This window comes from Staurois parvus, unplaced genomic scaffold (genome assembly GCF_062004578.1).
Source record: "Staurois parvus isolate SC_StPar_1 unplaced genomic scaffold, SC_StPar_1.0 ptg000019l, whole genome shotgun sequence".
NCBI classification, from domain to species: domain Eukaryota; kingdom Metazoa; phylum Chordata; class Amphibia; order Anura; family Ranidae; genus Staurois; species Staurois parvus.
This window is the reverse complement of record NW_028317815.1, coordinates 14,357,360-14,371,452: the sequence shown is the minus strand read 5'-3', so window position 1 is coordinate 14,371,452 and position 14,093 is coordinate 14,357,360. Positions and strand designations below refer to the sequence as shown.

Sequence of the window (14,093 nt, the reverse complement as noted above, 5' to 3'; positions counted from 1 at the left end):
GTCTGGGATTAAAAATACCATCAGTCTTTGCAGATGACACCAAGCTGTGCAGTGGAATAACATCCTTACAGGATGTCTCAAATTTACAAGCTGACCTCAATGCACTGTTTAATTGTTAAATGAGGTTTAATGTTGATAAATGTAAGGTTATGCACTTTGGGTTAAGAAAATGTGTGCATCATACATACTAGGGGGGGAACAACTGGGGGAATCAATGGTGGAGAAGGATCTGGGAGTTCTGGTAGATCATAAGCATATTAATGGTATGCAATGCCAAGCTGCAGTTTCTAAAGCGAGCAAAATCCTTTCTTGAATTAAAAGAGGTATAGACTACAGAAAAATATAATTTTACTTCTGTACAAATCATTAGTAATACCTCATCTGGAATATGCAGTTCAGTTTTGGGCACCAATTCACAAAAAGAACATTGGGGAACTGGAGAAAGTGCAGAGAAGGGCAATCAAACTGATAAGAGGCATGGAGGAGATCAGCTATGAGGAAAGATTAGAGGAACTGAATTTATTCTCTCTTGAGAAGAGGAGATTAAGGGGGGATATGATCAACATGTATAAATACATCAGTGGTTCATATAGTGAACTCTGTGTAGAGTTATTCACCCTGAGGTCATCACAGAATACAAAGGGGGAACTCTTTATGTCTGGAGGAAAAGAGATTTAATCTCCAAATATGGAAAGGTTTCTTCACAGTAAGAGCTGTGAAAATGTGGAATAGACTCCCTCAAGAGTTGGTTCTGGCCAGCTTAGTGGATTGCTTTAAAAAAGGTCTGGATTCTTTCCTAGATATGCATAATATAATGGGATACTAACATTTATAGGTAAAGTTGATCCAGGGAATATCTGATTGCCTCTCGGGGGATCAGGAAGGAATATTTTCCCCTGCTGGACCAAATTGGATCATGCTTTGCTGTTTTTTTTTTGCCTTCCTCTGGATCAACTGTGGGTATAGGATTATAACTTTTTTATTCCTATGGTTGAACTGGATGGACTTTTGTCTTTTTTCAGCCAGACTAACTATGTAACTATATGTAATTATTAGCGAGGCCGTGAGGGGTCTCTCCGTGGAGGGAGGGGGTGGTAATTGGGGGGTGGGATCTGTCAGTGGGGGACTGGAGGACATGGGATGGAGGAGATGGTACTGGAAGAGGGAGACATGGGATGGGGGAGATGGAACTGGAGGAGGAGGACATGGGATGCAGAAGGAGAAGGACATGGGATGGAGATGGTTACATGGCTTTATGTTAATATTGTTAAAGTTGTTGTTAATATTTATTTTTGTAACTTTATTCTGCATAAAACATTTAACAGTGTCATTTCATGAGATAATTTATGAGGGAGTGTTTAGAGGCAGAATTAGGGGTGGGGTTGGGTAAGGCAACTGGTGCCAACAGAGCCAGTCTCTTTGGTATAGGTGGGTGCTTTATCAATATTCATGCTGCTATCTGCATAGCTCCACACCTATTATCCAGAAACTTCTCAAGCTTTCTGGATGCAGGGGGAGCTATCAGGCTGGCAGCAGCTGAGCAAACTTAATAGACTGATTACAGTGGGCAAGTTATGCTTTTATCTAGCAACAATTACATCCACACTGTCTACAGTGTGACAACTAAATTTACCTACTGTACATACAAACTAAATCTAACTGACTGCACGTAGCACCTATCTAGGAGGGTGCTTCATCAGATTGGTCCTACATTTTTGATGCATGGTCCCCAGCTGTGCATGTATAGACTATCCTAGCTGATTACTATTCCTTTGGTGATTACTTGTGCTATGAAGACAGAGGTGTCCTCCGTTAGCAATCTGTTCGGTTTTGGAGTACCCTGTTTCACTCCCAGATCCCCTTCACAAGTTTTAGGCTCCGTGCACACTAGCGTTTTTTAAGCACCTAGAAGCTATTATGAGCATTTTTTTCTGCTTCTGGGATCTTATAGTATTATCCTATGTGTCCATGCACACTGTTTTATGCTAGAAGTGTTTTTCAAGCTTCAGCGTATAGGAGCAGAAAATAAAAAGGTTTTTGTAGACATTTTGGCAGCTTTTTCCCAGCAGAAAAAAAGCTGAATGCTCCTAAAATACTCCTAACAGCTTTTTTCAAGCATTTTTTTTCTTCATATACTGTAAAAATGCTAATAAAACACTAACGCTCCTAAATGCTTCTAAAACTCCACTACAAGCTGGCACAACGGTGCTATTTTCAGCATTTATCATACAGCATTTTTTCATAAGTTTTTTGAGCTTATAAAAAAAACTAGTGTGCATGGAGCCTTAGCAGCAATACATTTACAAAAAGATACTCCTAGAGAGTTTTCTAAGCCAAAGTGGATGGATGACAGCTGTGCCTGGCCATGCTGCATTGAACAGAGCTGATTCACACATGTGCGGTGAAGCTCAGATTACAGTTGACACAGTAGTTCAGCGATTCATGTCAGGTTTACATCAGGTTCAGAACAGGATTAGCTCAGGATTTTATCCTGTTCACACATATGTCGTTTAGAAATGGTTTCTATACAAGTCAATAGCCTGTAATCTGCACCTGAACCTGAAGGCACTGCTCAGAAATTGTACATGACTCTTTTTCAAACTGCACTGAATCTGCACTGTCAGTGCGCTGGACATACAGTGCCTTGAAAAAGTATTAATACCCCTTGACATTTTCCACATTTTGTCATGTTACAACCAAAAACATAAATGTATTTTATTGGGATCGTATGTGATAGACCAACACAATGTGACACATAATTGTGAAGTGGAAGGAAATTGATAAATGGTTTTCAAAATTTTTTACAAATAAATATCTGAAAAGTGTAGTGTGCATTTGTATTCAGCCCCATTTACTCTGATACTCCTAACTAAAATCTAGTAGAACCAATTGCCTTCAGAAGTTGCCTAACTAGTAAATAGAATCCACTAGTGTGTAATTTAATCTGTGGCTCACCCCTTTAAAACCGAACACATATTAATTACACAAGTTCTGAGACTAAATTAATGCAGATAAGACACTAAGCAAGTTTAAGTACCTTACCTTAAAGTGGTTCTAAAGGCTCAAGGTTTTTTACCGTCATGCATCTAAGCATCCCCCCCAGCCCCCCACTAATTCTCACCTAAGCCCTCTCTGGATCCAGTGATGTGCACTGGAGTCTCGGCTATCCTGGGACTGCCTCTTCTCATTGGCTGAGACAGAAGCGGGAGCCATTGGCAAACACAGCCAGCAAGCCAATGAGAAGAGAAAGGGGGCGGGGTCGAGCCATGGCTCCGTGTGTGAATGAACACAGGAAGCAGCGGGTGCCTCTATAGGAAATTGCTTGCTGTGGGAGCACCTGACAGGATGGAGGGGCCAGGAGCGCTGGCGGGGGCCCCGAGAAGAGGATTGGAGCTGCTGTGTAAAACCACTACACACAGCAGGAAAGTATAGACGTTTACGTTTTTTTCTTTAACCGCTTCCTGTGCGCCCTACAGCAGAAATACCGCTAGAGGGTGGCACGGGTGTGCAAAATCACATATACATGTGATTTTTCATTTCCGGGTAGGGGGTGCGCGTGCCCTACCTGCGCCGCCATTTGTGGCTGCAGCTGTCAATCACCGGGTCCCGGACAGTGATTACTTGCTGATGCCAGGTGATTTCCGACGATCTCCGACGGGGTATACTGTTTTGTTTACTAACAGTTCTCCTCCATGTCAGCTCGAGCACACCGCTCGGGATGGCTGTGCACAGTACAGCCATCCCGATCAGTGTGCTTACAGTGAAGAACACACCCCCTAGTAAAACACTTCCAGCACACAGTTAACCTTTTGATCGCCCCTCATGTTAACCCCTTTTTGACCAGTGTCATTAGTAGTGTCAGTGCCTTTTTTTTTTTTTTAGCACTGGTCACTGTGTGTGTCAAGTCAGTTCCCCCCAGTGTCAGAATGCCTGCTGCAGTCCTGCTATAAGTCGCTGATTGCCGCCATTGCTAGTATGAGAAAAAAATTTCAGTGTCTATACCGCCCTTTGTAAACGTTATAACTTTCATCTAAACCAGCGTTTTTCAACCACTGTGCCGCGGCACACTAGTGTGCCGTGAGATATTGTCTGGTGTGCCGTGGGAAAAATTCCAATTTCATCTGTAACATGTGGCTTCGGCTCACAAATAGACCAATCATTAGAATCTAATGATTCAGTGGTCGGCAAGCCGCGGCTCGCGAGCCACATGCGGCTCTTTACCCAGTCTAATGCGGCTCTTCTGTGTGCCGGGCGCCTGCTCCCCTCCCTCCTCTCGGTCGGCCGCTCCCCTGCCTCCTCTCGGTTGGCAGCCCCAAAAGTCCGCGCGGACCTTTTAATCCGGCTTGCGGATGTGGCTGTCAGGATGTGTGTAGGCGGGGCAGCGTGCCGAACGTGAGGGGAGGGGAGCTAGGCTCCTCTCACAGTCCGCCCTGAAGACCCGAACGGCGCGGGAAGACAGCGAGAGGAACGCAAAAGGTAAGTGAATTGACACGGGGGACTTGGCTTACTAGAAGGGGGGGGGGGGAATAGTACTGTGGGGGATGAAATACTATATGAGGGATGAATTACTTTATGAGGGATGAAATACTATATGGGGGGATGAAATACTATATGGGGGATGAATTACTATATCAGGGATGAATTACTATATGAGGGATGAAATACTATATGGGGGGATGAAATACTATATGGGGGGATGAAATACTATATGGGGGGATGAATTACTATATGAGGGATGAAATACTATATGGGGGGATGAAATACTATATGAGGGATGAAATACTATATGGGGGATGAATTACTATATGAGGGATGAATTACTGTATGAGGGATGAAATACTATATGGGGGGATGAAATACTATATGAGGGATGAAATACTATATGAGGGGATGAAATACTATATGGGGGGATGAAATACTATATGGGGGATGAAATACTATATGAGGGATGAAATACTATATGAGGGATGAAATACTATATGAGGGATGAATTACTATATGAGGGATGAAATACTATATGGGGGGATGAAATACTATATGGGGGGATGAAATACTATATGGGGGGATGAAATACTATATGAGGGATGAATTACTATGGGGGATGAATTACTATATGGAGGATGAATTACTATATGGGGGATTAATTACTATGCTTACTATGGGGGAATATTACTATACTTACTATGGATGACACATACACATCATTCATCTACTCTTGGTCCGGCCCCCGGGTCCAATTATAAAATACTTTATTATTTCATAATAAAGTAATTATAAAATAATTTCTTTGTGTTTGATTCCTATTCAAGAGAATTACTTTATATATAGTCAATATAGGCACAGAGGTAAATTTTTTTAACATTTTCTAATGGTGGTGTGCCTCGTGATTTTTTTCATGAAAAAAGTGTGCCTTTGCACAAAAAAGGTTGAAAAACACTGATCTAAACCATTTAATTTACATGTATTGGGATTTATTTTTAGCAAAGACATGTAGCAGAATACATTTTGGCCTAAATTTATGACGAAATTTGATATTTTACATTTTTTTACTGGACATGTTTAATAGCAAAAAGTCAAAAAATTGTTTGCCACTGTTTTCTTTTTCAATAAATGTAACTGCAATCACACAGAAGGAACCATGGAAGAAAATCGAGGCTGATTTTAATTTTCCCTTCTTTCACAATTGGTCTTTTTATTATTATTTGAGCACACTGTGTTCTATCTGCATTCTCAATCAGATGCATCCTTGTGGAATCGATGGAAATGGCGCGCGCCAACCCCCTTGGTTCATTTGATCTCATGCGATCGCTGTTTCGATTGAGAATTGATTGCAACTGGTGAAAAAAAATAGTCTGTGCTTGTTTGTAGCGTTCAATCAGCAGATCTATGAGAGCTGCGCTTGTTTAATGCGGCTCTTCTTGCAGGCAGAGGAATAATATGCTTTATTCATAAAGTGGAGTGCAGCTGCCGGGTTTCATCCCTGTCTGATGCCTGATGACTCTCATTATGTGAGGATCAGCCGCTCCCGGATCTGAGCAGTACACGGATATGAAAAGCCTACTGACTAGAGGCGAAAACACCTCAGAAGCCTCCCGGTGACGTCAGAGAATCAGCTGCTGCCTGTCATGTGACGAGCCCAGCCCCGCCTCTCCAGTTTTGACAGCGCTGTTCTCCAGTGTGAGAGCGGTGAGTGTGTGCGGCCGCCCGCTCGCTGTGTTGCCTGTGAGGGAGCCGTGTGCGCGCTCACCACATCATCCCACCTGCGGGCAAGAGGCACAAAGTGGCCGCAAAGTAGGATGCTGTGCTCCGCGCTGCTCTTCTAGGCTCCACACGTGTGATAACAGCCTGACCGGAGCGGCCTCAGCACTGACCACCCCCCACTCCTCACCACCTATGTCCCGCAAAGCCAGCGACAATGTGGAGTACACCCTGCGGAGCCTGAGCAACCTAATGGGGGAGAAGAAGAGGAGGAAGCAGGAGGAGGGCGCCGGGGAGAGGAGCCTCATCACCGCCGACTCGTGTAGCAGCATTAACAGTCAAGGGACCGGGGGCTCGGCGGGGCCGTCCTCCTCCTCAGGCGGGGACCTGGAGCGGGCGGCCCGGCGGCAGTTCCAGCAGGATGTCACCCCGGGTTTCGTCTACGTGGTGTCGGTGTTCTCCGCCCTGGGGGGCTTCCTCTTCGGCTATGACACCGGGGTGGTGTCGGGGGCCATGCTGCTGCTGAAGAAGGACATGAACCTGTCGGCGCTGTGGCAGGAGCTGCTGGTGTCCAGTACTGTCGGGGCGGCGGCGGTGTCGGCTCTGGCAGGCGGGGTGCTGAATGGAGCTCTGGGGCGCAGACCGTGTATCCTCCTGGCCAGCATCTTTTTCACGGCGGGAGCCGCTATTCTAGCCGCTGCCCGGGACAAGGAGACCCTCCTCGGGGGCCGTGTGGTGGTGGGACTCGGCATCGGTAAGTGCCCACTACAGACCACTAGCACCTCTGTCCCTGGGGATCCGGGAACCAACTCCGCACAGAGTGACCGGCTGGAGGACCAACACTGGACTCTACACTCCTCCAAGTTCTATTCAACCCAAGAGCCAAGACCAGAAAATGGAAAGCCTGCATGATTTTCAGCCGTGAAAGTGACCACATGTATCGCGGAGAAAGCGGAAGTGATGTAACAGTCTTTGGCTTCCGCTGTGTGATGAGACACCTAGTTAACAGGTGGGAGCCTCACTTTCATCAATCACTGCGTGCGCTGCTAGTAATAGAATGATGTCAGAGCTTAATGAGCTTCAAAGAGGGCAAATGGTTGGCAACCCTTAGCTCACAGGTGTCAAACTGGTGGCCCTCCAGCTGTTGCCAAACTACAAGTCCCATGAGGCATTGCAAGAATGACAGTTACAAGCATGACTCCCAAAGGAAGAGGATGATGGGACTTGTAGTTTTGCAACAGCTGGACTTCCGCCAGTGAGACACCTGTGCAGGACTGCTGCTTCTGTAATTGAAGTTGCTGATTTATTTGCCATGTTGTGAGGTACAGTATCAAATGTTATGACGGCATATACAGTTTCTGGGACAACGTCGTCTGATAAGCCGTCATGGTCAGCTGACCGAAAGAGACATTGTGCAGGATTGTGACCCGGAATAACCATCTTGCTTGAGGGCCAGTTCACACCACAAAGACACACTCTTGATGCTTTCCAGATGCATGGTTGCTCACAGTTCCCACTATATTCCATTTTGGTGCTTTTTTTTTTGATGCATTTTTTTTTCAGTAGAGTTGTGTGCAGAAAAAAATGCAGCATGTCCTACTTTTTTTTTTTTTTTTCTCTGTGGCAGAAACTGACTGAAGATGACTGCACTGGTGTGAACTAGGGCCGTTGGAGTACATGGAAAACACTGTGCATACATTTTTATTGCAGAAAAAAACGCACTGGACTTTATCTGGTGTGAACCATCCCCTTGCAACAGAAGTAATTGAGTGCCGTCCACGATGCTTCTTCAGTGCCGTCCACGATGCTTTTTTTATTTGCACTAAAATACAATTTTTCAGGACAGGCTTTCGAGGTGTACCTTGGCTTGGACATTGAAGAAGGGCGTACACCCTGAAATCTTGTCCAGAAAAATTGTATGTTAGTGCAAATAAAAAATAGGATCATGGACAGTACTCAGTTGTTTCTGATACAGAATAAAAAAACTGCTGCAAAAGTGACTGAAGACCTCAATCTCTGTCTTCATAGGACTTCATGGGACTGATTTTGAGCTCTGTAGTCACTTTTGCAGCATTTGTTTTCTTATTCCGGGTCACAATCCTGCGCAATGTCCTTTTGGTCAGTTTACCATGCTTATGCTTCTCAGACAACGTTTTCCCAAAAAACTGTATATGCCATCATAACATTTGATACCGTTCCTCGCAACATGGTAAATTGCCAGCTAAGCAGGCACCAACAATTAGCCCTCTTTGCAGCTTATTAAGCTCTGACATGACTCCGTATCACTAGCAGTGCAGGAAATGAATGGCAAAAGTGAGGCTTCCCACCTGTTACCTAGGTATCTCATCACAAAGTGGAAGCAAAAGAATGTTACATCACTTTGGTTTTTGTCACTTTCACACCTGCAAATCATAATTATACAGGATTTATATAGCACAAACAGTTTACACAGCGTTTTACAATATATAGGGGGACAGTACAATTACCATACAGTTCAATACAGAAGGAATAGAGGTGCTCTGCTCATGGAACTTACAATCTAAAGGAAGGGGAGGTGATACAAAAGGTGATTGCTTCGGGGGATGATCTGGCGTGAGGTGATTTAAGTACATTCTTAGGTGGAGGTGTGGTAGGCTTCCCTGAATAAGTGAGTTTTCAAAGATCGCTTAAAGGCAGACATGGTGGGAGCTGACCAGACGCACTGGGGTAGGGAGTTCCAGAGGATAGGAGAGGTTCTGGAGAAGTCCTGGAGATGGGCATGGGAGGAGGTGACAAAGGAGCTAGAGATCATGATGTCTTGGGAGGAACAGAGCGGACTATTTGGACGATATCTGCGGATGAGATTGGTGATGTAGTTAGGGGCAGTGTTGTGGATGGCTTTGTACATTTTGGTTATTATTTTTAATTTTATATGTTGGGCTAGTGGAAGCCAGTGAAGGGAGGGGCAGCATTCACTGATCGATTGGTAGGGTGTATAAGTCTAGCAACAGCATTCATAATAGAGTGAAGGTGGGATAGCCTAAGTAAAGGTAGGCCAGTCAGGAGGGAGTTGCAGAAATGAAGGTGGGATATAACCAAGGGGTGGATAAGTTGTTTTGTGGTGTCATTAGTCAGGAAGGGGTGAATTCTGGAAATGTTGCAGAGGTTGAGGCGGCAGGATTTAGCCAGTGATTGGATGTGGGGTCCGAAGGAGAGGTCAGAGTCTAGGATTATCCCTAGCACCCTGGCATGTGGGGAGGGACCATAGGTTGTGCTCTTGATCTTAATGGTAAAATCAGGAGTGGGGGATCGGGGAGGAGGAAATATTACAAGCTCGGTTTTTAAAAGATTGAGTTTGAGGAAGAGGACAACCATACTGATATCAGATTTGTGATACGTGAGGAGATCGAGTGGGTGAGCTAGGGAGTGGAAAGATGGAGAGATAGATCTGGGTGTCCTCAGCGTAGAGGTGGTATTGGAAGTAATGGGAGGTTATCAGTTGGCTCAGGGAGGAGCTGTAGAGAGAGAGAAAAGGAGGGGCTCAAGGACAGAGCCTTGGGTTACCCCAACAGAAAGAGAAGTTGGTGTTGTATGTGATGCTAAAAGTGGGCTGAGTAAGATAAGAGGAGAACCAGGAAAGAGCAGAGTAATGGAGGCCATGGAGCGTTGTTTACAGAGGAGGTGCAGGTGGTCAGCTGTGTCAAAGACAGCAGAAAGGTCTAAGAGTATGAGTTTGCAGTAATGGCCATTGGTTTTAGCAGTTAATATGTCGTTGGTGATTTTTAGTAGGGCAGCCAGATTGCAGGGGATCGAGAAGGTTGTTTTTGCTGAGGTGGCAACTCATACGGTTGTGGACAAGGTGCTCGAGAAGCTTGGAGGCAAATGGGAGCAGGGAGATGGGTCTTAAGTTATTCAAACACGTGCGGTCCAGTGAGAGTTTAAGTATAGGGGTAACCAGTGCATGTTTGAGCGGGGAGGGAAAGGTTGAAGATCCAGCTTAGAGAGACTATGATAGAGCAGGAAGGAGGCTGCAATAACTGTGAGGGGACAGGGTCCAGAGGACAAGTGGTGAGGTAAGGAGTTTGGCAACCTCCTAGATGGTAACAGGGCAAAAGAAGGAGGGTAGTGAGTAGTGGTGTTGGACCTGGTATGTTGGTTGGAGGAGGAAGCTTGGCACTGAGGATCTCATAATGAATTTTGTCACTCTTGCTCTTGCAACGACTGGCAATCTCCTGGGCAGTAAGTAAGTTGGTGGGTGGAGGCAGTGGGGGATGTAGTAAGGAATTAAGGGTAGGAAAGAGTTGATGAGGATTGGATGAGGGGGTTTTGATGAGAGTGTTGTAGTAGATTTGTTTAGCAGCTTGGAGGCTGGAATTGTGTTTGAGAAGGGTGGTTTTGTAGAGAGTAAAGTCCTGCAGGGATTTAGTTTTATACCACGTTCGCTCAAGAACATGGAAGCATCTCTTTAGACTTCTGGTGTCATCTGTTTGCTAGGGTTGTTGCAGGCGAGGCCTGGTTCTGCATGTAGAGTGAGGAGTGATAGTAAGTTGTTTTAGGCAGATGTGGGAAGGTTTGGGCAGGACAGGGGTGACATTTTATCATAAAGGCACTCAGTAGCAGAGTGAAGAAGGAAAGTGCTGAGGTGGCGGAGGTTTCTGCGAGTAACTGTTTGCAGGTTGGAGGCATGGTAGGTAGGAGATGGGAGTGTGAAGCTGATAAAGTTGTGATCAGAGAGAGGAAAGAGGGTGTTAGAGAGGTTACAGGGAGTGCATAGGTGGGAGAATGCTAGGTTGAGGGTGTTGCCATTACAGCGAGTGGTGATTTGTGTCCATTGTGTTAGGTTAAGAGAGGTTAGGTTGAGTAGTTAAGTGGCTGAGGTGTTAACATTGACTGGAATGTTAGTCACCGAGGATGATGCCGGGGACCTCAGAGGAGAGAAAGTAGGGTAGCCATGCAGAGAAGCCATCAGGAAAGCATGACACTGGGCTGGTAGATGACGTCGATCCTCAGACAAACAGGAGAAAAAAAGACGAATACAGTGCACTTCAAAAGAGCAGAGGGAAAGAGAGGGAGGTGTAGGAAGAACCTGCAACGTGCTTTGTGGGAAAAGAAGTCCAACTCTGCCCCTTTTCCGTCCGCTGAGTCTGGTTGAGTGAGTCCAGAGGAGGCCACCGTGGGAGAGGGCAGCTGAGAAGACAGAGCAGGATTCCTGAAGCCAGGTCTCGGTAATAGCAAGTAGGTTGAAGGAGTGGGAGAGGAAGAGGTCATTGACAGGAAAATTTGTTAAAGACTGATTGGGCATTCCAGAGGGCACATAAGAGGGGGAGGTTGGCTCATGTAAGCATGGGAATTGAAATAAGTGAGTTTGGGTTGCGGCTGCTGCCAGAGAAGGGAGACCGCTGCTTCTGTGGGTGGGAGTTTGAAGGTGGAGGGCCAGGGTTTGGGGCGATGTCTACGAAAGTTAGTAGTAGGAGGGTGAGGGAGGTGAGGTGGGAACGGATTTGTATGTAGACAGATGCCGCAGTGAGGTATTGACATTACCTGCGCTCAGAGCAGGAGATAAGTGCCCTAATATTGAGAGGGCAGAAGTGAGGGTGAGGCATTATAGCAAAAAAGGAAAGTTAGTAAGAACATGTTGGAGGGTGAGGAGCAAATAAAGAGGAAGGCTGAGGGAAGAGACGAGAGAAAAGAGCACTTGCAAACTACTTGGGGAGGAGCACAAATGTTTGAACTTGCTTTAGTTAACGGTTTAAGGACCGCCTTATATCCGATGTACTGCTACAGGGAGGCACCTGTGCACAGAATCACGTGTATATATACATGATTTTGCATTTCTGGGTAGGGAGTGCGTGTGAGAGCCTTGCCCACGCCAGCATTCACGGCTACAGATGTCAATCACCGGGTCCCGGCCGGTAATTACCAAGCATTTCCGACGGGGAGGAAGATTTTGTTTACAGTCTTCTTCCCTGTCAGCTCGAGCACACTGCTCGGGATGGCTGTGCACAGTACAGCCATCCCGATCAGTGTGCTTACAGTGAAGAACACACCCCCTCCCCCGTAGTAAAACACTCCCAGAACACCGTTAACCTTTTGATCACCCCATCGCCGCTCGTATCAACACCTTCCTGCCCAGTGCCATTAGTACAGTGTCAGTGCTTTTTTTTTTTTTTTTTTTTATTTAGCACTGATCGCTGTATTGCTGCTTCCCAATCATTAAATGGCTGCTTTCCTAGTCGTGTTTTTTTTTTTTTTTTAAACAGAACAAGCTGTCCTGCAGATGTAGCAAATAGCAGCCTGAGGCATTTACTAAACTTTTAGGGCCAGTTCACACCAGAATGCAAAGTGGGAAACCTGTTTTCTGTGAGTGTCTCCTTCACTCTGTTTAGAACGCACTGCAGTTGCGATTGGCAGCAAGTGTCAATGTTACTGTAAAGTGGAACTTCAACCTAAAGGGGACATTCCACTTTATGCCCCCAACCCCGCTTTGGAATTTTTTTTGTTCTTTTTGGGTATACCTAGTTTTTGACAGGTTCCCATGCCACTCCCACTTTAGACGGTTGCATCGGATGTTCTCTCCCAGGTGCCCCCCCTTCCTGCCCACATCCTTCTGGGACACATTCCAGAAAGCTGCGGGACTGTTCACAATGCGCATGCGTAGTGGGGAGCCAGCTGTGAAGCCGCAAGGAATAACAGCCAGCTGCTCACAGTGAACATGTTAGTGTCAGGGACCTGAAGACCGGCCTGGGTGAAAATGGCACTGGATCCTTGGGCAGGTAAGTACCTATTTATTAAGTACGGGTTCACATATGTGCAGGGCCGGTTTCAGCACAGTTTGTGAAAAGACTAAAGACTGCGGTGCGATTTTGTTTAGAGATTTAGGTGTGAATTGTCAAAGTGTACGATATTGGAAATCGCACCTGAACTGGCCTTACTCTTTTTAAAATCGCACTGAAACTGGACCTGCACATGCGTGAATTAGCTCTGTAGAAACATGGTTTGTTTCACATGTTATGCAAATCGGATGCATTTCAAAACACATCCAATTCGCATATATGTGAACTGGGGCTAAAGGTCAGCAGCTACAGTATTGCTGCTGACTTCAATTTTCTCAAACAGACTGAAGCTCCTCCTAATGACCTTCCAGAGGCAGGTTGGAAATGCAGTGCATTTGCCTGCGTCGGATTGCGTGGCGCAGTAGACATGTGCATTTTATTTTCTTATACATCCAAATTTATGAAAATCGACTTTTATGAATCTCCAAGTGGACAAAGTAGCGGATGTCAACAAATCTGAAAAAAGTTATACTGAAATTAATGAATACATTTGTTTCATTTGGATGACATGATGCGACAGTAGTTCAGGCCCAAGGGGAAATTAATTCAATTTTACAATTTGATCATTCTGATTTGAGTAAATTTGTGATTTAAATTGAATTTGTAATTGTCCCAATCAGCTTAGTTTAACAGTCTAATGCAATTCTTTAGGTTTGAAAAATGTGGGGCTGCCAAACTTTGCATTATTTATTCTGTTGTGTCTGAAAATATTGAATAGTTTTAATATATGAATAACGAATCTACACGAAATATCGAAAACTAATATGTAGCAATCTTCCAAAAAAAAAACCTGCAAAATTTTTCACATCCACCTGGACCAACTAATATACACATCAACTACCAAAGATATGAAATGTATTCTGAAAATGAACCAGATCAACATAAGAAATAATGACAAAACAAAATTCTTATTTGAACAAATGGATCCGAAACTAAACAGAAATTTCCTTCTTGCACTTGTCTATCGTACGGTAGTACCATGCGATCCGGCTGCTGTGCGCTTTATAAAGTAGTGCATGTGCTACTTTTGGTGTGGTCCAGTGTGAAATCAGCCCATTCAAATGAATTGGGTGAAAATATATT

At 45.1% G+C, this 14,093-nt stretch overlaps 1 protein-coding gene across 2 annotated transcripts in view; it reads left to right on the top strand.

Annotated features, from left to right (window-relative positions):
- Positions 1 to 6,155: 6,155 nt before the first annotated feature.
- Positions 6,156 to 14,093, top strand: part of SLC2A13 (solute carrier family 2 member 13) — a 282,752-nt gene continuing 274,814 nt past the window's right edge. For both annotated transcript variants that reach the window (XM_089685016.1, XM_089685010.1), the window contains exon 1: positions 6,156 to 6,952. In XM_089685016.1, the coding sequence (XP_089541142.1) occupies positions 6,394 to 6,952 (559 nt within the window). In that variant the 5' untranslated portion in view covers positions 6,156 to 6,393. The remainder of the gene's footprint in view (positions 6,953 to 14,093) is intronic.